This window comes from Corvus cornix, chromosome 5, assembly GCF_000738735.6.
Source record: "Corvus cornix cornix isolate S_Up_H32 chromosome 5, ASM73873v5, whole genome shotgun sequence".
NCBI classification, from domain to species: Eukaryota; Metazoa; Chordata; class Aves; order Passeriformes; family Corvidae; genus Corvus; species Corvus cornix.
In genome coordinates, this window is record NC_046335.1 from 57,279,981 (window position 1) to 57,305,911 (window position 25,931).

The window sequence follows — 25,931 nt, forward strand, 5'->3', positions numbered from 1 at the left end:
CAGAGCCCTGCCACCCTCAACATGAAGACGTTTTTCCTCCTGTTGAGGTGAAACTTCTTGTGTTTTGTGTCTACGGCCATTGCTCCTCATCCTGTCGCTGGGTACCACTGAAGAGTCTGGCACCATCCTCTTGGCACCCCTGGGAGATTTTTATAGGCACTGATGAGACGCTCTCGCAGTCTTCCCCAGACTAACCCCAGCTCCCACCATCTCTCCTCCTGGGAGAGCCGCTCCAGACCCCTCATCGTCGGCTGGACCATCTCCAGCAGCTTCCTCCCTTTCTTGTCCAGAGGACCCCGGAGCAGGACACCGCACCCCAGACACACAGAGGGGTGGGGTGCTTTTTTTTTTTTTGGGGGGGGGGGGGGGACGGGGGGAGGTGCTCTCGTCCCCGGCGGCGCCCTCGCTGCGCTGCTCTTCGCGACATTACGGCGGGCACCGGCGGCGGCGGCACGCCAGGAATGCGCGCTCCCGCGGCGGGGCCGCGCGGCGGCGGCGGCGCGCAGCGGCGGGGGCGGGATGACATCATGAGAAAGTGGCGGCGGCAGCGGCGTCCCCGGCAGCGGGCGGGCGCCGCGGGGAGGGGAGCGCCGGGCAGGCAGCGAGCGAGCGAGGGAGGGAGGGAGCGAGGGAGGGAGAGGGAGAGCGGGCAGGAAGGAAGCGCCGTCGGAAGCCCCCGGGGGCGAGAGCGGCGGAAGCGGCCGCAGCGCGCATCCCGCATCCAAGGCTGGGCGGCTCGGGAGCGGGGCGGGCGGCAGGGAGCGCACCGCGGGGTCCGGCGCGGGCACGGCGGCTCGGGCAGGCAGCGGCGGGGCGGTCCCGGCGGCTCGGGCGGGCGGCACCGCCCCCCGGCCCGGGCAGGTGCGGGACCGCCCGGTGCTGCCACCGGGGCGAGCGGGGGCGGCCCGGCGGCGGCTCTGGCACTGCCGCCCGGCCCGTCCCCTTTGTGTCGACGGGACCGGGCGAGCCCCGGCCGAGATCTGCCCGTCCCGCCCGGTAACAGCCCCGCGCCCCCATTGGCTCCCGCGCCGCCGCTTCCTGCGGCCGCGCCGCCCCGCGGGGCTCCCCGGGCCCCGCGCCAGCCCCGCCCCGCCGCCGGCACCGCCCGCCCGCCGCGCAGCCCCGCGCCCCGCCGCGCAGCTTTTATGAATGAAGCGGCGGCCGCGTGCTCCGAGGGGGCAAAAGCACCTCGGCGAGCCCGCTCCGACCGGCAGCGACCGGGAGGATGCCGGGGCGTGGGTGCTGCGCCGCGCGGGGACGGGGACCCGTGTGCACGGGCAGCGTGGCCCGGAACAAATGTTTGGAAGCGAAGAGCTGGCAGGATCCGAGGGAATGCGACCGGCTGCCCCAAGGGCTTGCCCTGCATCCCCAAACCAGCTGCTCACCAGAAAGGTGTTGGGGGTCCAGGGTTGTTTATTAAATAGGGTCCCGTGGATGTGCACCGGAGGCATGTCCGATTTCGACCCGAGAGTGTGGTTTCGTGCGTGTTTCTTTATTTAATGTTGAAACCTTCCCGGCCAACTAAAGTTGTGAAAACAGAAGTGCATGTCCTGTGCGTGAAGCACAATAGACAGGCGGAGGGACAGGGTACAGCTTCCTCGCTGAGGGACCCTCCCGAGTCGCCCCACGGGCTGCGGCATGCAAGGGGAACTGAGAGCGCGGGGCCTCCGACATCCTCCTCCTCCTCCTGACAGACGGAGACAAAATGGAGACAAATGGTCAAGCAAACGAGTAAATGAGAAAAGATGGGCAGACAGTCCATGCAAAGAGATTACATAAACACACAACTGTGCAACAACATGCCCTGTGATCTTTGGCACCGCTCTCCCTGCGGGTCACGCAGGAGAGATGCTGTGTGACTCCACGGCGTGTCCTCCATGTCCAGCAGCCCCTGCCACCAGCCGGAGTTTCTGCCATCAGTGTTGTACCACTGGCAGGTATTCCAGGTACCCGTGCAGCACCTGGGTGATGCTAAAGCACCGGAGCTGAGCTTAATCCGTGAACCCCAATTTACAGCCTTCCCACTCCTCCCCACTCCGCTTTGGTGCAGGACAAGTCGTTTCTCCCATGCATCGGCCTCAGCTCCGGTGTTCCCCAGCGGGCCTCAAGCTCCCCCGTCACCCCCTCGAAAGGCAAGGCTGTAAGAGATGCCCTTTTTTAACAGAACCAGCGCGAATCAGAGCGTTCCCAGGTACAGGCGGCCCACCCGGGGAACGGGAGTTATTTACGGCAGGGCCCCGCCATGGCACATCACGCGTGGACAGAATGTCCTGGAGACGCGGATGAGGCCCCGGCAGGCTCCGGCGGCTGCCGGCACCTCCCTCCACCCCGCCAGCTCGTCTCCCCGTAGCTGCTGGAGGGAGCCCTGGCCACCATTTTGCTGCTCCGCTGGGATGTTTTTCCTGGGTGGCGGTGAGCGGTGGGGGTGGGGTGCCGAGCGTGGCCTTCCCCGGTGTGCGCTGCCACCGGCTGCACCTCGGATTAGCTCTCGCCCTGTCCCCTGCCACCTCCGTGCCCCTCGGGGAAGGTGAAACCTTTAAAGTGAAAGGAAAGACTTTAAAAAAAAAAAAAAAAAGGAAGAAAAAAAGATTAGAAAAAGAACCATCTTGGCAGAGGGGTGGACACCCCAATTGTTTAAAAAATTTTTGGTGTGCAGCAAAACCATCCTGGCTGGGGAAAAAAACCAGGACTGAGGAAATGGGAGAAAGCTTTTCCCTAGGGATCAGCTACAAAGAGTAGGCGTTCAGGTTGGGAGCACGCCTTTTTAAAGGACAGATATGGCAGGTACGCGCCGGTGACAGCAATAATAATAATAATAATAATAATAATAATAATAATAATAATAATTTTGATAACGAACAGCAAGGCACTGGTGCTGCTCCGCTCCCCTCGCCGGCGCCCCCGTAAAATAATACCAAGTCTCCTTGCATTTCTCTCCCTGGTGTCTGTGTGTGGCCTTAGCCCCATTCATCATTTGGCTCCCAGTGCAGAACTCGCTCCATTTCTAAAATTATGCATGATCCACTGAAGAGACAATTTGGGTTTCCCCCACCTCTCCCTTGCCCTTGAAGAAAGCGAGCCCTTGTCTCATTTGCATTAAAACCCTGCTCTCTATAAGCTAAGCAAAGGGGAAGGACTTGAAGCCTATGGGATGGCTTTAGGGCTCTGCCCCTTGCTTTTGGCTCTCTCTCTCTTTCTCATTCTCTCTCGTGCTTTGATCTCTGCTTAACAACACAGGATCTCTGCTTAACGTCACAGGGACTAACTACACCAGGAGAGTTTTGTTGGAAGTTAGAAAGTTTTGGAGCCTCCAGAGGGCTGTAGCGGCAGTAGCAGAAGCAGCATCCAAGGGACTTCTGGAAGGGGAAGAGAGAGAGCGAGCGAGCGACTGACTCAGTCCTGCTGCAGAGAACTGACTCGAGGCGACGGAGGCAGACATGGAACATCAGCTGCTGTGCTGCGAGGTGGAGACCATCCGACGAGCCTACCTGGATGCCAACCTCCTCAATGACAGGGTGCTGCAGACAATGCTGAAGGCGGAGGAGACCTGCTCGCCCTCCGTCTCCTACTTCAAGTGCGTGCAGAAAGAAATCTTGCCATATATGAGGAAAATAGTTGCCACTTGGATGCTGGAGGTTTGTATCTTTCGGGGACTTTTCCTTGCAAGCTCCGGCACCGAAACGAATTTATTCCGGGGAGCTGCTGCTGCCCCATCTCCTGCCCCCCACCCCCCCCCCTTTCCCCGGGATCGCTTCCCCGGCGCGGCACACGTTGCCTGCCCTCGGAGACGCCCGCGTGGAACGAGGGGAAGCGGCCCGAGGTGCCCGCGGCCGCCGCCGCTGTCGCCGGCTCCGTGTCCCCGCTGCCGCAGCCGGGTCCCGGCGCCCAGGGGCGGCGAACGCCCCCCCCCCCCCCGGCCCGGTGGCCCCGGGGGTCGGGGTGCCCGGCACCTTTTCCGGCTGTCGGGGCGAGGCGGTGCCGGCGCGGGGAGCCGGGGCAGAGCCGGCTCGGGGCTCCCCCGGCCGGCGGGGAGCGGCCCCGGCCCGGCCGCAGAGCCCCCGGCCGCGCGGGGCCGCCGCCAGCCCCTGCCAGCTCGTGTTTTCTGGGGATTTTATTTTAAATTAATATCCTTGTACACGTATGCAAGCGGCTGCCCGTGCCAGTATTATGCGCCATCTTTGTTCTTTTATTTGCAAAGCAAAAGTGTTTATTAATCGGGAGAAAAACGAAGAAAGTCCCGGGGAGCAAAGCCAAGGGTGTGTGTGTGTGTGGCGGGGGGGAGCGGGGGAAGGGGCCGGGGGAGGAAGGTCGGGGGCCGGGGGACCCCGCTGGGGCTGCGGGCAGGGGGACCGGCCGGAGGGGCTCCGGCGTTTCTGGGGGAGTTGCAGGGCGAAAGTTTCTTTGTTCAGCGCGAAGAGAGGCTGGAGCTGCGGTCACCCCTCAAAGGCACGCTTGTGCTGCGGCGGCGAGCGGCAAGGTCGCCTGGGAAAAGCCAGTTGGAAAGGGCCTCGTCCCTGGCGGGACACGTCTGGGGGGCTGCCAGCGGGAGCCCCAGGAGCTGGGCTACATTTTCATGCCTTTTCGGAAGCCCTGGGTGCCCGCGATGTATTTTTAATTAATTTTTGAAACCGCAGCGCCCTGCCTTGCTCTGGGAAATGTCGCGCCCGGCTGTGCTGCAGGGCGAGAGAGGGAGGCGGTGAATTTCACTTCGGGGGATCCCCCTGGAGCCCCCCAGCAGGACCAGAGGCACGGGGCTCGGTAAAGGACCCCCGCCGCTTCATTTTCAGCCTTTTTTCAGCGCTCGAATAATTTTTTAAATATTTTTAAATATTTTTTGAAAAGATGACGTCTGGGGAAATGAGGCTGGACGCCACCTTTGTGTCTCGACCAGAGAGTGGAATCGGCAGCACAACGGCAAATTAGATGAAAAAATAAAAGCGAAATAAATAAGCCCGGGGCCGAGCCCGGCTCTGCACCCCGTTCCCAACCACGGGGCTTCGCATTTTCCTCCGCTTTCCGTTTTCTTCCCTTTTTAAAAATTTGTTCTTAGGGGCTGGAAAACTGGGCACAGACCTCTTCTTCGATTACCCCCCCTCCTCTTTTGCCATGAATCGCCTGCGGGTTTCTAACGCAACATTTCCCCCCACTTTGTCACTCGTGACTTTCATTTTCTTTGATGCCGCTGCTCTTCCCATATTTAACCATTTTCCCCAACTGCGTTTTCCCCTCGTCTCCTTCAACCTTGCCCTGCAAAGCCTGGGGGTGAGGGAGGAGGGAGGGCGAGAGCAGCGGGACAAGCCTGGCTTTTGCCTCAATTAAATTATTCTTCAACGATCTCCCTCCTTCTTGCAGGTTTGCGAGGAGCAGAAGTGCGAAGAGGAAGTTTTCCCCTTGGCTATGAATTATTTGGACAGATTTTTGTCGTTTGAACCCCTCAAGAAAAGCCGATTGCAATTGCTCGGAGCTACCTGCATGTTTGTGGCTTCAAAAATGAAGGAAACTATTCCTCTGACCGCAGAAAAACTGTGCATTTATACAGATAACTCCATTAGACCCGACGAATTACTGGTAATTTCACGTTCAGTCACTTCAAGAATAAAAAAATCGAAACAAACATTAAAAAAAAAAAAAAAAACAAAACAAAACCCGAAACATACAAAAAAAAAAAAAAAAAAAAAAAAGAACGCCAACCCCGCACACTTTGGGAAGCGCCGGCCGCGACTGCGGGGCTGCTGGCGGCGGGCGGGAGCTGTGGATGCGGCGCTGGGCTGGGATAGGGCCGGGATGGGGCCGGGATGGGATGGGGAGCGGGGCCCCCCCGCGCTGCCCGGCCGCGGCGCTGGCGGCCCGCGGGCTCCCCTGCCGGCCCCGGCGGGCGCTGCCCGGGGCACCCCGCGACCCCGCAGCCGCCCCGAGCCCGGGACAGCGCTGCGCCCCGGCACCGTGTGCGAGCGGCTCTAACCACGCTCCCCCCCACCCCCACCCGTCTTCTTCCTCTTCTCTCCTTCCCCCTTCCCCTCCCTCTTCTCTTTGCAGCAAATGGAGCTGCTGCTGGTGAATAAGCTGAAATGGAATCTGGCTGCAATGACCCCCCACGATTTCATTGAACATTTCCTTACTAAAATGCCTCTGGCAGAGGACACCAAGCAGATCATCCGTAAACATGCTCAGACTTTTGTGGCTCTGTGCGCTACAGGTATGAGCCCTGCACGTTGCGCAAAGCGCGTTGCTCCCCGACACGCGCCCACCCCCCGGCTTGTAAAGCTTCCCGTAGCTGTTGGTCTCAGGCGCGCTCGCAGAGCTGCGGGGAGGTAGTTTAAGCCCCGATTATTGCCCCTTGTTTGCAGAAGGTGGATTACTTTGCCAGAGGTAAGTTTTTCTTTTCAGAAGATATTTCGCTTCTGAGTCGGAGTTTTGTGTGGTTGTCAGGGAGGGAGAGGGGCCACCCTCCCCCCCCAGCCCCGTCTCTGTAGGCTCAGCGGGGCACGGTTTTCCTCGCCCCCCCTACACCGGGTTTATGTCGGGGCTGCAAAAGGCTTACTGCCCGTGTGGGGAATCCCTCCCCGTGTGGACTCATTCTTTAGGACGAGTTTTTAAAGGCGGAGGGAGATTTTCCCTGGGAATAGCTCTGCGTGGGGGTTTTAAACCTTCCCTCTTCAAGTTGCCTCTTCCCCCCTCCTCGGTGGCTGGTGGATTGGAGGAGGGCCACGCGGCACAGAGGCTTTTCCTGGCACGGGACCGAGCCGTGCCATCTGCACCCTCCCGACCACGTGCTGTGCTGGAGCCATGAGCAGGGCTGGCCTCCAAAGTGCCGTGGTATCCACACTCCAAAGGCTCGGTGGGACGTGCGCGGCCGGTGGCACCCATTAATGCCGTGTAGCTTGTTTTCCGGAGGTTGGATTTGGTATAGAAAGGTTGAAGGAAGATGGCAGGCGCTCAGAAGGGGAAAAAAAAAAATTATTTCGTGGAACCGGCCCCGCTGCAAGGCCTAAAGATAGAACAACCAAGCCTTAAAAGAGAAGTTTATAAACACTGGCATTGCTCTTCAGCTTGGGCCTAGCATCAGCGTAAGGGGCAGCTCGTAGGCGAGGTTGCCTGGAGTAATGCTCGGTGTTGGGAGTGCCACAACCTTCAAACCACCGGCAGCAACATTTTGGGAGAGTCCAGTGTGTCCCTCCGTGCCAGGTTCTACCAGATAAGAGGCTGCTAAACTCTGGAGGCATGATTTGCTAAGTTTGAAGCTAAAAGGAATGGCCACCCGGGCTCCCCTTTGGATGTGGGGATGTTTAACCTAGGTTGTTGTGTTGGCAATGACAGGGATGAAAACAAGAGTAGTTCAAAGGTTGGAGACTTGCTAAGAGTCCAGTACTTTGATCTACTGGCGGTGTTGTTATGTTTCTTTTAGGAAGCACATCCAGAGCCTTTATTTAACACTGCTACACACCACAGCTGGAGAATGGATCAGTAAATGAGAACCATGTTCTGGGAGTTTTACTTAGCTTTTAAAAAAGCCAGCGCTGAGCTCACCAGAGTTGGGGCCCTCTTCAGCTCCCTACTGAAGCTGGGAATATTGCCTGGGGAAGGAGCACTCAGGAAGGCTGCCACTGGGCTCTGTGTTTTTATTGTTATTTTTGGATGCCAGGGGTTTCTCTACCTTTTGCATTTCTCATGACTTCTTTGTTGGCTAGTGAAGATCACATGTGGCCTAAGCAGCATCTGGACTTTGCTTTGCTGTTGCTGGGTTGTGCTGCATTTCCCCTTGCCAAAACGAACCTAGACGGACTGCAAATGCCTTGTGCTGCCTGGATGCTGTGGGGCCTGATCCAAAGTCCACTGGAAACACTGACAGCTCGCTTAAGTGGCCTCAGGGGCAAGTGCAGTCTATATTTTGCCTGTGTCCTCTTCTGTAAAGGAGGTTCTCCTAAGAAGTGACTGCAAAATAATAATGCTTGCTTAGAAAACAAACCCTTGGCCAGTTGGCTCACCGAGGTGAAGGCTGTGGAAGTGTTTGTAGATGCGTGTGTATGTGTTTGCTCCAGAAAGAGAAGGTTACGCTGCAAGGTGAAGTTGAGGGGAATTCCTCCTAAGCTCTCTCTCCGGTTGTCTGGCTAGTAGAAGTGGGTTTGTTTGATTTGGTTTGGTTTTGCAAAATCCATTTTCACCAAAGGATGCCTTTGTGCTGTGGTAGGTTTTGGAGAAAAAGTGAAAAAGAAAAAAAAGAAAAAAAGAAAAAAAAAAGAAAAATTACCAGGGGTTGTTTGAAGTTAACACATAATTGAGCTTAATGAATGGGGCTTTGGCATGGCCGAGCAAGGCAGGGAGAGCTCAAAAGGAAGCAGGCCTCTTTTGGCCCAAGTTAAGACCAGTGTTGAGGGAGAGCTGCAGCTCTATACAAGCATAACAATGAATAGCAACAAATATTGGAGCTTCAGCATTTCATTATGTTCCTCTGGTTATCAAAACATACCAGACTCCTTTTTATTATTATTATTTTTATTATTATTATTATTATTGCTATTATTATTGTTGTTGCTTTGGTCCTCTCCAAAGGAGAAAGAAAGATCCCCCTTTGAAAGGAGCGTGTTACAATTCTCCCATTCTCCGGCCTTTATAAAATTGGAAGTCTCAAGGTATGTGACCAGTTGGAACCTGTTGCATCTTGCAGCAAGTGATTTATGTTCACAGTTTTGATTTGCCTCAATGAAAAGATTTTCATTCATAGCCCCCAGCTCTCCAGACGGATGGAATTGCTGCTCCATTTAAAAAGGAAAAGGGGTGACTCGCCTTGTTAGGAATTTTTTTTAAAGCGCTGCAGCGCCTATATGCCTGCTTTGTCCTCCCTTCAGGGTGGCTGGCATTCTTCTCTCTCCTCCCCCTCCTCTCTCTCTCCCTCTCTCTCTTTTTAACAACGCTGAAGTTGTTTATTCTTTTTGGATGAAGTCTCAGATAGGCTACTGGGGATGTGTGCTTCAATTGATGGGGCCCCCTACCCCATTGTGGCTGTGTCAGGTCTAATTCATCTCACCGAAGCCCCCTTGTTCCTGAGCGCTCAATAGCGCAAGATGAGGCGATGGAGGCTGACAATGATGCCACACTCTTCACTTGGGGGCATCCAATTACAGGCGAGAGGGGCCCCCTGATTAATATGCTGAAATTAGTGGCCTCTGCCACAAATAATTCCTTGTTGAGTTGCAACAAAAAGGCAGTCCATGCTGCTTGTCTGGAGTGGTTATAGGGACAGACACAAACTGGTCATTTAAACTTCATTATCACTTTTCCACCTTGGAAAGAATGAGGGTGTGACTATGAATTCATGTTCTTGTTTACTGCTCCGTTTAAAGGAAGGACGCAAATATTAATCCCAAACGTGATCCTGTCAGGACAGGCTCATTAAAGTGACACATTTTGGTCATGTCCCGTTTGTGGAGCTCGGTAAACAGTGTCGGGAAGGCACTGCCACCCTACCCCTCCGAGCAACCCCATCCTGGTGGGATCCATGCTCGGAATCCCCCGTTTCCAAAGTCCACCTGCAGCTCTGTGTCAGTATTTCAGTTCGGGACTGGCTTTGGAATGGGTACAGTGCCAATAAGCAGTCTGGAGTGCTGGTTTGTTTTGGTTTTGTTTTGTTTTGGGAATGACAGTGGCTTGCTAGAAGGTGGGTGTGTTTATATCTGCCCAGAAACGGGCAGGTTGGGAAAAGGGGGGCAGCCAGATTTATTTTGATATGATTATTTTTAACACAAACGAGATGACTTTAGCTCGAGCTTGCCTTTTCGCTGGCAGTGCATCCTAAAAGCTTGGCCAGATTTCCATGTATCAGTTTAATTTTGGAGGTATTCGCAGGATGCTGGGCGAAGTGCCCCTTTCAAGGTGGGTATTGGTCAGGGCCACAGCGGAGTGTCAGAGGTGTCTGAATAAACAGATTCAGAGCCAGGACTTCCACGGAGTCCTGATGGCTTTAGTTTCACTGGTAAAGCATTTGCACAAAAGTTATTTTATCATAATAACGGAGATGCATGATTTAATACTTAAACTGTTCCACTGAGCCCTCTAAGCTGTCCATTCCTTTGATTTTGTTCAGGGATTTGACAGATAGTTTATATTTTTCCAACCCAGAGGAAGCTGTATTCTGATAAAAGCTGAAGGAATGTATCTCAGGTTTTGGTGTACATTGTGGCCTTTCCCTTTCTCCCTCACCAAATTGGACCTTCACTTGTGCCACTTGCTTCCTTTGCTCCTGATTCTCCTCCAAGGTGTTCACTGCCACGGATCAAATGCATTCCTGTTCAGCAGAAGGAATCTTACCCTTAAAATGTGGACTGTTATTATTGAAAAATACTAGAAAAACTCAAACCAGACCAAATAAACCCAAAGGGAAAACATGCTAAATGGCAGAGATAGCCCCTTAAGGGATCCTGGGAGTGGCTTTGTGGAGAGACCTACAGCAATGCAGTCTGGAAGGGGGCCCAGCCTCTTGTCAGCATGGTGTCACATCAGAATGTAACTGATTGTCCGCCAATTCTTGGGACCCCCGTCACTTAGTTATGCCACATTTACATTAAATCCCTGTTGCCAGGATGGATGGCAGCCACTGACAAGAGACCAGGTTGAGACAAAGCATTTTTAAGATGAAACCTTAATTTAAATATGGATTATCTGCCTCCTGACAGGGTTAAGCTGTCTTTCTCTTTTCTTTCTTTTTGTTGATGTTGTTGTTCATTAAAGCAATATTCCTTTGAGTGTCAGAGCAAAGGTTTCTGCTCTAAAGGGCCCCAGGACTCGTTGTTAGAGTGCACCTTGGATCTGACCATGCAGAACACTGCAGGATGGGAACAGGTTTTCTCAGATGTGCAGTGCCATTGACCCCCGTGGCATTATTCACAGGAGCAGAGTATTTTAACGTTGGAAGAATGGGGGCCCTGCTTATGATGAAAGTACCTCGAAGTGATGAATGGCGTCCCAGGCTCAGTGCTAGCAAGGGCCACTCTCTGCAGAGCAGTTGCTCATGTGGATTAAGTGTTTGCAGGTTTGGACCTGTAGCAGTTTTAGAGCAGGAGGCACCTTTCTGCTCACCATTTTCCCTGCCTTTTCGGATGCAATAGTTGGCAGCTGAAAGCCACGCTGGTAGGAAGAGTGTATGTGTATGGACAGGCTTCTCCTAAAGCAATCATTTCAGTCTTTTTTTTTTTTTTCTTTTTTTTTTTTCTCTCCTTTCTTCATACAGATATTAAATTTATTTCAAACCCACCCTCCATGATCGCAGCTGGCAGCGTGGTAGCAGCTGTGCAAGGCCTGCATCTGGGGAACACTAACACTTTCCTCTCCTATCAATGCCTCACACATTTCCTATCACAAGTTATCAAATGTGATCCGGTAAGTGACTCTTCCTCTCGGTTGATCTCCTGCGTTAAGGGTTTTTAAGAATGAATGCCTGCTTGCTGCACGGGAGCTAATCTGACAGTAAATCTTGGGAAAGGTCAAGCCTCAGAGTGGGGGTTCTCAATGTGCTCTCCTGTGCTCAGCCTGCTTGCTTGGCTGTCATGATGCCCACCGATACTCTGTGGTGACGCTGCTGCAGTTCCCGGATGGGAATGGCACATCCGGCTCTGGTGTTTGGGAGAGAAGGAAGCCCTGCACTGACTTAGGAGGTGGCAGAGGCTGTGTTTGGCTGGGGGGTAAATAAAACAGGAGCCTCTGTATAACAAAACTTGGGGAGCAAGACCAGGAAACAGTTACTGAGACCTTGTGGTATCTCTGACCTTATCTCTGACCATTCTTGAGGCCTTTTATTGTGCCAAGTGGTGTGAAAAAGCCCTTCTTAAAAGAGTTCTAATGATCTAATTTGGTTTATTACGTGCTAGACCTGCACAGCAGCTGGTGTTGAATTCCTTTTTGGAACAAATGCTTGTCCCACGACTTTGTGACAAGGTAGATGGTCCTCACAGGACTCTTCATTTTGCCCTGCAGCTTCCAGGAGATGCACATCAGTAACTAGTGAGCAATAAACCTTTCATGAGTGAATGGGCCAGGAAGGGAGCCTACAAGGAAGACCTAAAGTCAATGATCCATGTCATAATGGTGTGTGAAGTTGGGGCAGAGTTGAGCTTTGTTTCATAACAATGTGGAAGACCAATAAATAGATGCTTTAAAAAGGTTCTTGTGAGGTCTCCAAGCGCTGGACAATGAGTCAAATAGAGACAACTCAGTGGTTAGGGGCAGAATCTTGGAGATGCTGTTAAATTATTTTACGTGTTAGTAATTTAAATGCATAGAAAACTGTCCCAGTCCAGCCACTGCAAAACTGGCTTTGTGTAATTGGGCTTTGTTGACAGGATTGAGCGATTCCTCAGCTTGTTATTTTGATCACCTGAACAGTGAGCATGTCATTTTTGCCACTTCTATCACTGCAGCTGAGGTAATACAGTGCTGAAGTGTTAAATACTCTAAGAACCTGAAATGCTAAATACTGCAAGAAAAGCTGACATAATGGGCTGCTCACTTTGGAAAGCACGTGTGATGCTTTTAGTCAGTTTGTGAGCAATGCAGATGATTCCAGCCTGTGGTTGGCCACCATCCAGGGCGAGATGTTTGAAGCAGGTACTGAGGGAAAATGCTTGCTATCTGTTCAGGCAGCATCTTGATTCAAACAATGATTGAACCATTCCTGATACTGGGCATTGAAGTGGATTCCCTCACATCGTGCAGAACAACGGCCTGTCCTTGTGTGACTTGACTTACTTGATGACAGAGCTCTTTAAAAGAAAACAAAATTGCTTTAGCAAGAAAAGAGGATTTTTGATTATTTCATTTTAATTGTCCACAGTCACTGCAAGGCCACAGTCTGTTTGATCTGAGCTTGGTTAACAGCTTGAAAAGGGAGTAACTCCCCTCCAGCTTCCAGTGCTAAATATATTCATGTGTTAGGGAGAAGTAAGGATTTTGTATGGATTGCTACAGAAAATGAGCATCATAAAGTTCTGTGTGTGCACAGGTATACTGTTGTGTTGGGGGTGGAGTAAGGCAACAGCAACTTCCACTGCAATTGTTCTGAGAGAGGAATCTGCTTGGTTGCATACAGAGGAGCAGGACTCCCCTGCAGGGAGACTTTCCCAAAATACCTGTCTGTGTAATCTGTGCTATCAAATGCCATTCCTGCTATCCCACTCCACTAGGATTTGTATGAAGTGTGTTATGCCCCAGTGATGGTTCCCCTTGTCAGGGAACATGTTTTACACTGGATAGTCTTGGAATGTTAAGAGCAGGGCTGGTATTCTCCCTGATGATCTGTTAGCTGGAGCAGCAGGTCTGTGGGATTTCAGGTTACATAATTACACTTTTTTACCTTTATTCTCAAAGAAGGCTGAATCTAAAGTAAAATGAATTCACCTGATTGGAATTCCTTTATGGTTCATGTTTATACGTTGGTAGGAGTCCAATTTCCCATTTTGCCTTTGATCAGGGGTAATTAGAAGTCAGATAATCACAATTAGAAGTCTTGGGCTGTCTTCCATCATTCTATTCCTGACCCCATCATCCAAACAGATGGAATTTTACCTGACATTCATTTCCAGGCCAGAAATTTGCTAAACTAGATTAGCATTGGGTCTCCATGCTGTCTGTTAGTGCACTGGAATCCGTCTCCTGCCTGCCCCTTCTCAGAGGCACCTTCAAACATGTGCTTGTTATCCAGAACGGGTCAGGCAGGAACAAAGGATTTCCAAGCAGTTCCTTTTTTGTTGTTGTTTGTTTCCTTTCCTATCTGACCCTGGAGTCTGATCATGTCCACTGTGTCTTAAAGGTGTTTGACCACATCAGTTAAGCTAGCAAGTTTGGGTTGTTTTTTTTCCACTGAGGAGCTTAATTAATCCAGGAAGGGTTTATGACCTTGAACAAACTGTGGGCATTGAAAATTTGGGTAGTGAAGCAGAAAAGTTGTTGGGAGAAGTTATCAGAGTAATGCACAAGTTTTGTATTTGCTTTTCAGTGTTGGGAAGTACTGAGAATGAAAACAGCTTTGGTGAGGTTGTTCACAGTGAATTTTATGTTTTGCAGTTATTTTTTGCTAGCTCTAGTGCATTCCTACAGGCCAGCTATTTATCTAATAGTCATGTGAATAAGACATGGACAAAATTCCTTGAACAGTAAAAAAAATATTTTTAATTCAACTGTAGCTTAAGACAGTCTGTTCATAATAAATTGCAAAGATTGTTTTTAAAAAATACAGTTACAGCATGTTGCACTCTGAGAATTTTAAATGAAAAAAAAATTCTGTGGGCAAAAAGTACCTTTAAATTACAAAGTCCTACGTAATTATTCATAACTGGACTCCAGAGGGAGAAGAATAGGTATTTATAGAAATTCTTTTGAATGGTTTTTGTTTTCAGAGCTCAAACACGCTATATGCAAATGGTCAGGATTAAAAAAAAACCCCCACGAAGTTCCCATCAAAACTCACCAGAAAATGAGTTTCACTCCCACCTGAAGAAAAACCCCCAAAACAAAACCCCAAGAGGGTTCATTTTGCTCTGAAAAATAAATGTGCTTTCAGTTTGGAACACTGAACGTGCTAAAAGAGAATTATCCTCAAGAGTGGCTTTGTAAAGCCAGGAGCACCTAAAGCTGTGCTGGTGCTCTCCTCTTTAACACGTGTGATTCCAAGGGCGAGGGAGCTTTGTGGTGCAAGGGGGAGCCTTACAGTCAGGATTGATCTGTCATATCTGGAGGAGGGCTGGGTGCAAGGACTTCATAGAGACCTTATTGTGGAGGCCAGAGGTATGCAGGAGCCAAAGGCATGATGACTTTAGGATATGAGGCGTTTCTTTTTGTCATTTAAAACACTGTGTGTCTCTGTCAAGAGGAAATATTACACTAGGGTTTAAACCAGGAAAGGTCATAGGTTATGTGTTTTCAGTGAGCTGTAACTGATGGTCTGATCTGCTTAGAGGTAGGATTAACCTCCCTCTCTCTCAGAAAGGACTTGCAGAGAATTGTTTGCTTGGGTTTCTAATCTTATTTTACCCCAAATGCCATGTGCCCTTATTGGTGGCAGAGGAGATTCTTGTGGTAGTGGAATCAGTGAAAAGCTGGTAGATCACACAAGAAGCCTCTGAATGAAGGCAGAATTGAAACTGGGAAATAAAGAAAACAGCAGGCAGGTCACCCTCTCAGGAAAACAACATTCATTCTCAGTCATGCACATCCTAACACTTTTGACGGCAATTTATCATGGAAGACTGGGTTCACCGCAAGGGCTAACACATGTCATAGGTTAAATCAGAAAAGGCAATGCTGAAAGGAAACTTCAAAGTCCTTAATACACAGAGTTAAAGATGTTGGGGGAAAAAGCTTATGATGTTTGTTATAAAGATGAGGGTAAACAGCATGCTGGATGAGTTTTGGCAAAATGCTGTGGGATTGTTTGGCCTGTTCAGGGCACCATTTTTGTGTCACTGCCGTGGGTGTACAGGCCTCCCTAACCTGCAGGAGGTTGGGCAGGTTGAGCTAAAAGGCTTTCTCCCATTTCTGGTTGCTGGGAATCTGATACATCTCCTCATGGTATGGCTTTTAATGCCTGGGGGAAGTCACCTTTCCCCACCCTAGACAGGATCCTCCTTGGTGCTTTACGGTTTTTTGATTCCCAGCGAGGCCTGTGCATCCTCCTGAACCCTCAGGAGGATTGTGTGCACATCCAGCTCGGAGAAAACACTCTGGAAGTGAGAGGAAAAGGTCTCCCCCTGCCTGAGATTGCCAGGTGGATGTGGTAGCACACAGAAAGCTTGGATGAACTTGGTAGTGCGGGGGTAGGGAGGTGCTTCGTGGTGCTTCTGAGAGGCCTCTCCATTTTGGGGTTGTCCAGTCCAGTCCAGTCCATCTCTGGAGGTGCTTTCAGAGTTAGGAATTTATCAGCTGCCTTGAGCTGCCCACAGCTGGACATTGCAGCAGCTGGCAGGCAGCTTTGGGCATGGGCATCTAAACATACATGGCATTTCTAAGAACTTAATGTCATTGGAACTTAGCCTGGGGAAAAATGTCCCTGCTTGTGAGCATTGCTTCTGGCAGACTCTGCTGCTGAAGGGTTCCTGGGGTAAAAGTAGAAATCACAGTTGTCATCCATGGACTTGTACAGAAGTGTAAACAGCACAGGCAGAGAAGCAGCAGTGCAAGGTGCAGTCTGCAAGAAATGGGCTTGCTCATCCAATGCTTTCACTGTCGGGTGCTTCTCCTGCTCTTCCCACCCTCCTTTTCAGCCTGCTGCTCTCCCAGATAACCCGACAGCATTTCTCTTGCTTTGCCAAGGAACGGTATTTTAGCCTGTGATCTTTCTAAAGGACTCTTGGGTCTCTCTCTCCCCTTCCATTCCACCCTTCTGCAGGATTGTTTACGAGCCTGCCAAGAACAGATTGAGTCCCTCCTCGAGTCCAGTCTACGCCAGGCACAGCAGCACAACGTATCTTCAGAAACAAAGACTGTAGAGGACGAAGCAGACCTCTCCTGCACGCCTACTGATGTGCGAGACGTGAACATTTAAAGAGGACTTCTTCTTAATGGATTTGCTTGGCAAGAAAAGCAGACAAAGAAAGGGCATCTGAGAAGGAATCAGCGTCAGGATCTCCCCCCCAGAAACCCTTTTCTCCAGGACATTTTTATACCAGAAGGGAAAACCAGTCTTGTTATATTTTTTTCTTGCTCTGTCTCCCTTCCATCTGTGACTTCAAACAAACAAATAAACAAAAAATACCCCAAAAACTGTCTTAAAAAAAGAAAAAAATAGTATTTGCATTACCCCCAGGGGTTTGTGCTACAAAAATAGAGGATTTTATACAATAATAATCAACTAGTTTTTATATTAAAGTGTTCTTGTCTGTATGTTGTAAAAATAGGCATTAACACACGAAATGTCTCCAGGGGAGGTATTAGATTTGATTTCTTACATATAAAACAAACCAACCAACCATTTTTAAAGTAGAAGAGGGTTTTTTTTTTTTGTTTTTTAGATAGTAAATGAAATATTCTTTTCCTTTAAAAAGCATAGCTTTAACGCAGTTCTAGGCTTTTCTGTATCTTGCTTGCTTATGCATTTAGTCACTTTATAATTCATCTGTAAATGTTTATTTTATTTCCTTAGGTTTTTTTTATCCTCTTCACCTTATAAATGGTTAACGTAACCCATAAGTTAGTGTATGTTAGTATGCAGCATTATTATATGTTAATCTTTTTTTTTTTTGTGCCTGTGGATTGCCTGTGCATTGAGGCATTTGTAGGGTTCCAGCTTAGCATGGTTGGGAAAGGCCAATGTACTACTCATACAGTACCCTATTATAAAGAGAAACCGAAATAGTGACATAATATATTATATTTTTGTAATCTTCCTATTTTTGTAGTTACCTGTGTAAAGATGCTGGTCTGACCCCACAGATATTCAGCCTAATTATGGTCAGGTTCAATCCACAGTTCAGTCTTTTTTGTTTTGTTTTTTGTTTTTTTTTCTTTTTTGTTCGTTTGTAATATTCTAAAACCATTCCATTCAAAGCACTTTCAGTCCATTAGATATAGGAAATACATTCTTTTATTGTGTGGGAATTTTTTTTTTTGTTTGTTTGTTTGTTTGTTTTTTTAATGGAATGGTTTGGAAATATATAAAGTGCTTGTTGGCAAACTTGGAATTGCAAAGCAAGTGCATTTAACTATGGTGTTAGAGGAGAGGTGATTCTTTTTTTTCCGAAGGTTGTGTTCCAGTGAGAGTAAATTGCATTCACAAATTGCCAGGATATCTTCCTTTCCTTTTCTATAGAAAAGTTTGAAGTTTAGAATCCTTTGGTGCCAACTCATCTTTATAAATTAGGGGCCTTAAAGGTTCACATATAGGACACATAGTTTTAAGGATTATCGCTAGATGTTTTACAACTGAAGGTTTTTAAACACTAAAATATATAATTTATAGTTAAGGCTAAAAAGAATATTTATTGCAGAGGATGTTCGTAAGGCCAGTATGATTTGTAAATTAATGCAATCGCCCCTTTTGAAAAAGAAAATCTTTCTACCCTTGATGTTGCAGTTTTAACCCAGCTTATTAAAGCAAAAAAAAGGACACGCTTCAAAGAACAAACCCAAAACCAAGCAGTCTATTTGGCCCCTTCCTATACATTTTCAAAAGCAGTCTAACCATGAAAAAAACGCCATAGTTAATAGATATGAAAATTGGAGTACTTGAAAGAAGTTTTTATTCCAGTATATGCCCCATTTGTTTTTTTTATTTAGCTACAAATAGAAAATTTGCACATCTTGGCTATGTATCTTTTTATTATTATTTTAGAAAGTAGCTGAAGGGACGTGGACATAGCTGTTGAAGTTGATGCTCGAGGAGAATGTGATGGTGAAATGTATGTGAGAAAACTGCCGCTAAGGTGTTGATTGTAAAAAAAAAAAAACCAACAACAACAACAACAACAAAAAAGAACAAAAAAAGGAAAAAAGAAAAAAAATTCAAAAGAAAAAAAGAAAAAGATAAAAGAAAAAGGAGTGGATGCTCCGTTTTTATTGAGCTGCTATGGATAAATTCCCAGCATGGTTTGAAAAAAAATTAACATTGCTTTTCTGTATCTTTGTCATTGTGTTTTGCTGCTATTTTGTGGATCAGTTTTTTTTTTTTTTTGTTATACAATGTCATATACTGCCATGTAATAGGTTTTAATTTTCTCATAGAAAATTATATTATTGACATCTTTTTTTTTTTGTAGATTTTTTATGTGATCAATTTTTACTTAATGTGATTACTGCTCTATTCCAAAAAAGGTTCCTGTTTCACAATACCTCATACTTCAGTTACCCGTGTCTAGACCAGGTTTTGATGTTCTTACAGTGCCTCATAGTTCTACTGCAAATGGAAATGCATCGAACGTTGCTCTGAATGGGTCTCTGCATTAATTTAAAAGCCAGCAGACATTTCAGAAGATCAAGTAATGTCAAGGGTTGGTTGTTTTTTTTTTTGGTTTTTGTTTTGTTTTTTTTTTCTCGTTACACATTTTATAAAGCTGGATTCTTTGTCTGATCTGGGGTTTATTATCATAGTAGTTTTAAGCTGTGTTATTAGCCACATTGATATATGAAAGGTGCATTATAATATAACTCTTGTGTGCCACCTGGTGTGGTTCCCCCTCAGCTGGGACACATCATTTGGTATGATAGGTTATCTTCTGGAACTCTAAGTATTTTGTGTGTTTAATCTGTTATGATATACTAGGGTTTTTTGTTTGTTTTGGTTTTGGTTTTTTTTTTTTGTTTGTTTTGTTTTGGGTTTTGTTTTTTTTTTAATTATAGCATAATGCTAATTTAAAAAAAAAGCCTGTAAATCTCATAAATAAGCCAGCTAACAGAGTTGTATGCTGAAGAATAATCTAGCTGTTGCCTGTATGCTGCTAAACCAAAACAGAATTAGAACTCATTTTGAGGCAAATGCAGTTAAGATCCTACATAGTGCTTAAATAAGCATTGCAATGCTACTAGCAGTCGCAGGACCCAGGAGGACTGGATACATTCTGTCCAAATTTCAGGAACATTTCTTACTGCTTACCTCATAAAACACTTCTGTTCGTGGCATCTCTGTGTCTCTGAACCAAACATGATTATTGAGTTTAGTGCTTGTTGGTTTTATTATGTGTTACACTGAGTGGCAGTGTGTACTGCAAGTTTCTTTAAAATATTGTTATGTACTGAAAAAGGCCAAATCCAGATAAGTGGGTTCACGTGCCAACAGAGATGCTTTATTTGTCACGTTATTATAACAATCTGTAGTAAGCAAAAGCAATTCAGATTTGTACATTTTTATATTGTACTTATTGGCATCACTGGTCTGAAATGCACATTTTCACCAACAGACCTGTAACAGACAAGTTTCCAGCAAAAAAAACCTAAAGTCTAGAAATAAAATTGGTAAAACCCAACGTGTGCCTGTTGTCGTCTTTTAATTTCCCTTTTTTTCCCTTTTTTAAAATTGCCTTGAAAATGCTTAATGGTCGTAACTCCCCGGTGCAATGAGCAAAGCACATGACATTTTCTAGGTTTGACTCCACATTTTAAAAGCTGAAGACCTTTTCTGTTGTTATTTTAGGAAGCCGTGGGTGTTTCGAGCCATGGGTAGGTGACTGCCTGCCTGTCACACCAACAGTGTCTTTTTAAAGATGCAAAATATTTCTTTTCTTCCTGAAGGCTTTATTTTTTATCATCAGAAGAAGTTAGTTAGAGTAAAACGCCCTTTGGTGGTTCATGTGAATGAAGGGTAAAACAAAGTAGGTGTTGGATGGCACAGAATGTGTGCTTGTATTTTCTCATCAGTGGAAGGTTTTACAGCAGGGAAGAGCTTTACAGAAGACAGTTGGTTTTAAAAGCCAGGTGGTTAAGCTGCCTTCTTCTCTGTGCCTTCCCCTCAGACACAGCTTTTGCATCTTACAGCTGAGATAATAAGGAATAAACCTGAAAAATATTGAAGCCTACTAAAAGTATGTAAAAAAAGGAACTGGACATAGAAGGACAGGAATTAGATACTGTTACAAAGTAAAACAAGAAAAAAAACGGTAACGTGTGTTCCAATTCACATTCCAAATTATCTCTGAAAATGGGGGATGCACATTAGCAATCATTATTATTTTCAGAGCTGAACACAGCAGAAACAGCTTATTTTTAGTGGAGATGGTCAAGCTTATAACCTATGTATTTATTTATCCTGCGGAATTATTTCTGCCTTAAAAAAATCCATGTAAAAGGCCAAGTGCTTGTCCTCCCCGTCACAAATCAGAAATTCAGTATCTGCCTCCTGAGTTTCCCATTGATTCAACTTCACATTACAACTGATTCTGTGCAGTGAGTGCAGCACAGGAAATGAAAAATGAAACTCCAGAGCTAACTTCTAACGTGTTAATCATTGTCTAGTGCAAAATAAGGTTCTCTCAGGGCAGTTACCACTGACGGGAAACCACCTGCATGAGAAGAATCCCAGATGAGCAGCTATGAGCTTGGTGGTTTCCCAGTAATTTCAGCCAGAAACTTGAAGCCTACATCAGGTGGGTGAAGTAAAACCAGTACAACTGTGGTCTGGTTTGTTCCATTTGAAATGGGCAGCTGCTCTGTAGGGTGAAGTACACTGGGAGGCGTAAAACACTGAAAGATGACCCAAACTAAACTTACAGGGACTTCAAAAACACATCAAGCCAAAGCTTAAATTGGTCTGGGCCAAACATGATTCATTTTCCCCAGCATATTAAAAAAAACCCTGAAACCCCCAGAAAGAACAAATAGCTTACTTTTATATGGCTGATGGCTCACCCCTCTGAAGCGTTTGAAAATCAAGTGAAGACACACTTAGGGGACCTTGACTTCTGATAAAAATCTTGTGCTGATAAAAACATTACAATGATTCAGTGAGAGATGCAAACCTGGGTTTGGCTGAATGTGTTAAGTAGGTTTTGCCATTCCTATCTCTTTTATAAACTCTATTAAATGGACTAAGTGTTGTGACTTAAGTAGGTTTAAGCCCACATAGTCAGCTCTGTTATTTACATTTTCCTTCTCCTGATCATCATCTCTAAATGCAGACTCCTAAACTTGAATGTTGGGTGAACTATGCCAGTATTACTCACGTTGCAAAGGGCAGAAAGACAAGAATGTAGCAAGAAAAACAATTTACTATAGGCTGTAAAAAAATATTCATGTTCAGCTAGGCTATGCTGTAGCATATTAAAGGAAAAACTACTGTATTTTTTTGCATCAAAAACGTACACAGAAAAACCTCCAACAGAAACCTCCCAAAAACCTCCCCAGTTCCATTGCTGAATTCAAGCCATTTGACACTCTTGGACCTTTTATGAACACTTAAATTCAAATGCTTTTTATTAAAGAATAAACAAGATCTATTAAATGTAAAACCTCAATCCACTTGGATTCAAGCACACCTGGAATTTCAAGTGATAGAAAACTCCAGAAGATAGAGGAGAAAGAGAAGGTTGGAAGGTTTTAAAAGAGCCATAGAAATGACCCGTGCATGTGGGCTTCATACTCTGAGATTTCTACAATGGGACAATGGCAATAAACCTATAAATGATGGCATTTTAATGAATTCCTGTCGGCATCATTTTATGAGAAATGTATCTCTTCAACAAACAAGATATTTTTACAATCCCACAGATATAATTGCTCATAGCAATTGCATTGGCATGGCCAGAGTAGATTCCCATGTGGCTTCTGACTGAGTTCCACACGATATTCCAACCAAGCGATCAGAAAGGGATTGCAAATTAGTCAATGGGATTGCACCGATAATGTGACGTTTGCCAGGCTTCTGATTTTGTTCTTTAATGGCCAAGCAGGACCAAATCTAGGAAGAAGGCAAAAGTTTTGCTTCTTTTCCTTCTTTAGTGTGATAAACATTTAAGAGTGAAAACAGAAACAGTTCCTTGCTGATCCTATAGCACCTGCAGAGTCCTACCTAGACCTGTCCTCCTTTCTGCCTGTGTGAAGAGCAGGTATTAAAATGTCTCACATTTCAGGGAATTCACCAAGTATTCGCAGGCATCATTTTCCTGAGGGCTCTCACATGGAAGAAGGAATTACTGGCAGAAAGATCCCGTGTCCATGGCAAATTGGGACATGGCACATGGGCAGCATCTTTACTATGGGGGGCCCTGCCTGGTGCCAGACCTCGACTACAGAAGGAAAAGAGGGTGAGAGGAGCCTCCTCCCCACCAGGAACTGGCCTCAGGTGTGGAAAAAGAGAATGGCCTGGGAGTGCCTGTGCTGACAGACACACAAAACAAGAACTGGCTAAGAGGGCAATCCCTCGGGGCTGGAGAGAGCTCCAGGTACAGATCTCTACCACCACCAGGAATGCTGAACCAAAGGAGGAATTGTGACATGCAGGGGCCAAGCTCCAAGCTAGGACCTGACACATGGACTGCCTGGTGCAGGAATCCTCCTCTGGATCCGTGTGGGGAATGGAGGTCTAGAGCTCTGAGTTGTGCTTGTAGCATGTGCATCATGGAATGGAAATTGCTACCCACTCACCCTTCCCTGCTGAGTAAATAAATTTTAGATTCTATGTTACCGAGTGGTTTTGTTTCATCCATCCCACCTGGCAGCAGCCCCTGTGACACTCGGCTTAATCCCCTCACCAGCCATATTCCACAGATGCCTGGTCTCCCGTGACAGCCACCACGCTGCTGTTGGTGTGACTGGGATGTGATTTATAACACTAGCAGCAGCCTCCAAGGAGCTGGGCTGGGAGGGGCACATCCTTGCCCAAGGCCCACGAAGGCACCAGCAGGGCATTACGACAACACCCCTGAGGCAGCCTGCGGCAGTGACCTGGTGTCCTGAGTCACTGCTCTGGTGGCAAACGTCTGCAACGGGCAATTGAGCTTTTTGATGTTTCATTTCTCCCCTTTATTAGATTGTATCACTCCAGATTGTTCAAATACTGGGTATTATTTTTGAACGGCTTTCTTTCCTCCCTGAACACCCGCAGGCCACAGTTCTTTACATTTGCCTGTTTTAAATACGAAGAGCAGACTTTCAGCCAATGCATGCTGTTAAATTTCCAGAAGACACCATAAATTATGTACTCATAAGTAAACATTATTTCTTAAATGGGTAATACATTTATTTTGTGGGTTTGACTCAATATTTCTGTAGCCATTTCAGTCACTCACTCTGACCATTTTGTTCCTTTTGGACAACACATCCGTCGGCCACGTATTTTTTAGGTTTCTCTTTCCATGGAGATCCTTGGACTGCAAAGGATCAGAAAGGTTCTTCCTTTATGGATAACATTTTCCAGTGTCAGTGAAAGAAGTTTCATCTGCCTTCACTTCTGCATGACAGAGCTCAACAGCGCTGCAGAGTCAAACAACGCAAAACCTCACGTTTGTGGAACGTTGTTTCCCTCCTCCCCAAACGCCTTTCCAACCACCTAAATTCAGCCCTCCCATGTTTTTAAATCCCTCTCTAAAACTGTTCAGCGTGCCTCCAGGAATCTTTTTCTCCCATGTTTCTGCTGAAAGAGTATTTCATGCGAATCACAAGGCAAGGCTCCTTGAAAAAGTGTCTCCGTGTTTTTCTCTAACACCATTTTGTTTCTTTCTCATTGGTTTGAGGAATAATGATGCTACTGGCTTTTTTTCTGAAATTTGTCCTCCTCCTATTGCATAAGAGAACTTAAAAGAAGACATAAAACTATAATAAGGCAGATTCTCTCAGGTTCTAACAACGTACCTGTGGTGAAGCAGGTTAATGAACTCCCAAATTGTGGTCCAATCATTCTCTACCTTACTCAAGTGTTCTGGCTATCTGGCTATGACACATCAAATGATGCCATAATTCATGTGGGTTTAGGTTTCCAGTGCACTTGACTACCTGCTCCACAACCAAGGTGTCCTCAGGAAGGAAATACACTGCAGACATGACCCCTAGCTCTGCTCAGAAATGACATTCTGTTCTGTCTGTTCTTAGTCTCAGAGCAATTTGTTTTTCACTTATATTTCAGAAACTGTCAAGTGCTTATTAACAATAATTTCTGTATGTGTGTGTGTTTTTAACGGAGGTAAACGGGGTCTCAAAAATTCAGTGTCTGCACATACATTGCAAAAAAAAAAAAAAAAGAAAAAAGAAGCCAGTTTAGAGAACAATGTAGGCATGTGTTTTTAAACTACTGTTCGTGCAGTCTGGTCAGGGCTGTGTGACACAGTATACAGTGTTTTGTCATCCAAGGAATGTCTTTGATCAAGAGTTTATGCAAGAAGAAAAAAAAAGCCATGAAACCCTAATCCGTTCCCACAGTCCAGTAAACGTGAGCTGGACAAACAGTGGACAATAGCAGCAAAGCTTGCTGCTGGAACAATGGCTGCAACTAAAAAAATTAAAGGGTTGCTGACTCACAGTTCCTACTATCGAGATTCCACACAGTGTTGATTATTCCCCAGAATCCTGAAGATGCTGAAGGTTAAAAGGTGTTGAGATAAAGCAGAGAAACAGGGGGCTAAAAATCAGAAATGAAAGATAGTGACAAATGCTGATGTCGATTCTGTCTGATGCACAGTCAGGATGATGCAGGGACTGAATAATCGACCTCCTTTCTGCCAAACATTTTGCTAAAATTAACTCCACGATTTTATTAGGAACAAGTATCAGTTAAAATCTTTCAGACAGGAGGCCACTCTTTCAGATGTTGCCCAAACTAATTCTGCACAACTATACTAACAGCTTTCTGATTTTTCCATGATGAAAGGTTTATGCCATTTCTTATTCCTATTCAGAAATCCTCCCAAAACCAGATACACAGAATGCTGTACTAGTGCTCAATTAGTTATGGTCATAAAATAGGATAAAATAATTTAAAGCACTGTGCAGCAAGCTGCTTTGGAATCAAGTGAAATAATCCCTGGGTTTTTTTCACCTTTCATATATATTCCATGGATTTAGGAAATCTCCCATGTTCCATATGAGCCTAGTGACCATGTCTCCTTCCACTCAGTAGTGCATCATTTGGTAAGTAGTACTAAAGGATTCTAGGATGAAAAATGCTGAAATAAACTGATTACTACACTTAGGGAATAAACACTCCAATGACTAAGGTAGGAGCATTCACAGTCTGATACCAACGAGATACTCAGGTTAGCTACAAATGAACTGTGCAAGCTTTCAAAATAGCACACAGAGTTTTTATTACTATTTTTATTATCACCCCAGGCTAGGCCGGTCCTGCAATTCCAAACCCTGGGACACTCTGAAGTGCTTCAGAAGTGCATTGCTCCAGTTGGCCTTTACACATCAGTCCCAGACACCACAGCTTGCAACTGGAAACCTGCTGCAGAACTCCTCTCACACCTCCCAAATCCCCGTTTTCCCTGGTGATACATCCACTTCTGTGGGAATGTGTACTGTCACAG

General features: G+C 46.6%; 1 protein-coding gene across 1 annotated transcript; it reads left to right on the forward strand.

Moving 5' to 3' along the window:
- Positions 1-3,122: 3,122 nt before the first annotated feature.
- CCND1 (cyclin D1) lies at positions 3,123-19,940 on the forward strand. The gene is made up of 5 exons (XM_039552047.1): positions 3,123-3,635; positions 5,353-5,568; positions 6,037-6,196; positions 11,225-11,373; positions 16,373-19,940. The coding sequence occupies exons 1-5, from the start codon at positions 3,438-3,440 to the stop codon at positions 16,526-16,528; spliced, it is 879 nt and encodes a 292-aa protein (XP_039407981.1). The 5' UTR covers positions 3,123-3,437; the 3' UTR covers positions 16,529-19,940.
- The last annotated feature ends 5,991 nt before the right edge of the window (positions 19,941-25,931 follow it).

Bases quoted from the DNA above. Each gene is read 5' to 3' on its own strand.
- CCND1 (XM_039552047.1), top strand. From the start codon at position 3,438: ATGGAACATCAGCTGCTGTGCTGCGAGGTGGAGACCATCCGACGAGCC. The intron at 3,636-5,352 runs GTTTGTATCTTT...TCCTTCTTGCAG, and splicing joins TTGCCACTTGGATGCTGGAG to GTTTGCGAGGAGCAGAAGTG. The intron at 11,374-16,372 runs GTAAGTGACTCT...ACCCTTCTGCAG, and splicing joins AAGTTATCAAATGTGATCCG to GATTGTTTACGAGCCTGCCA.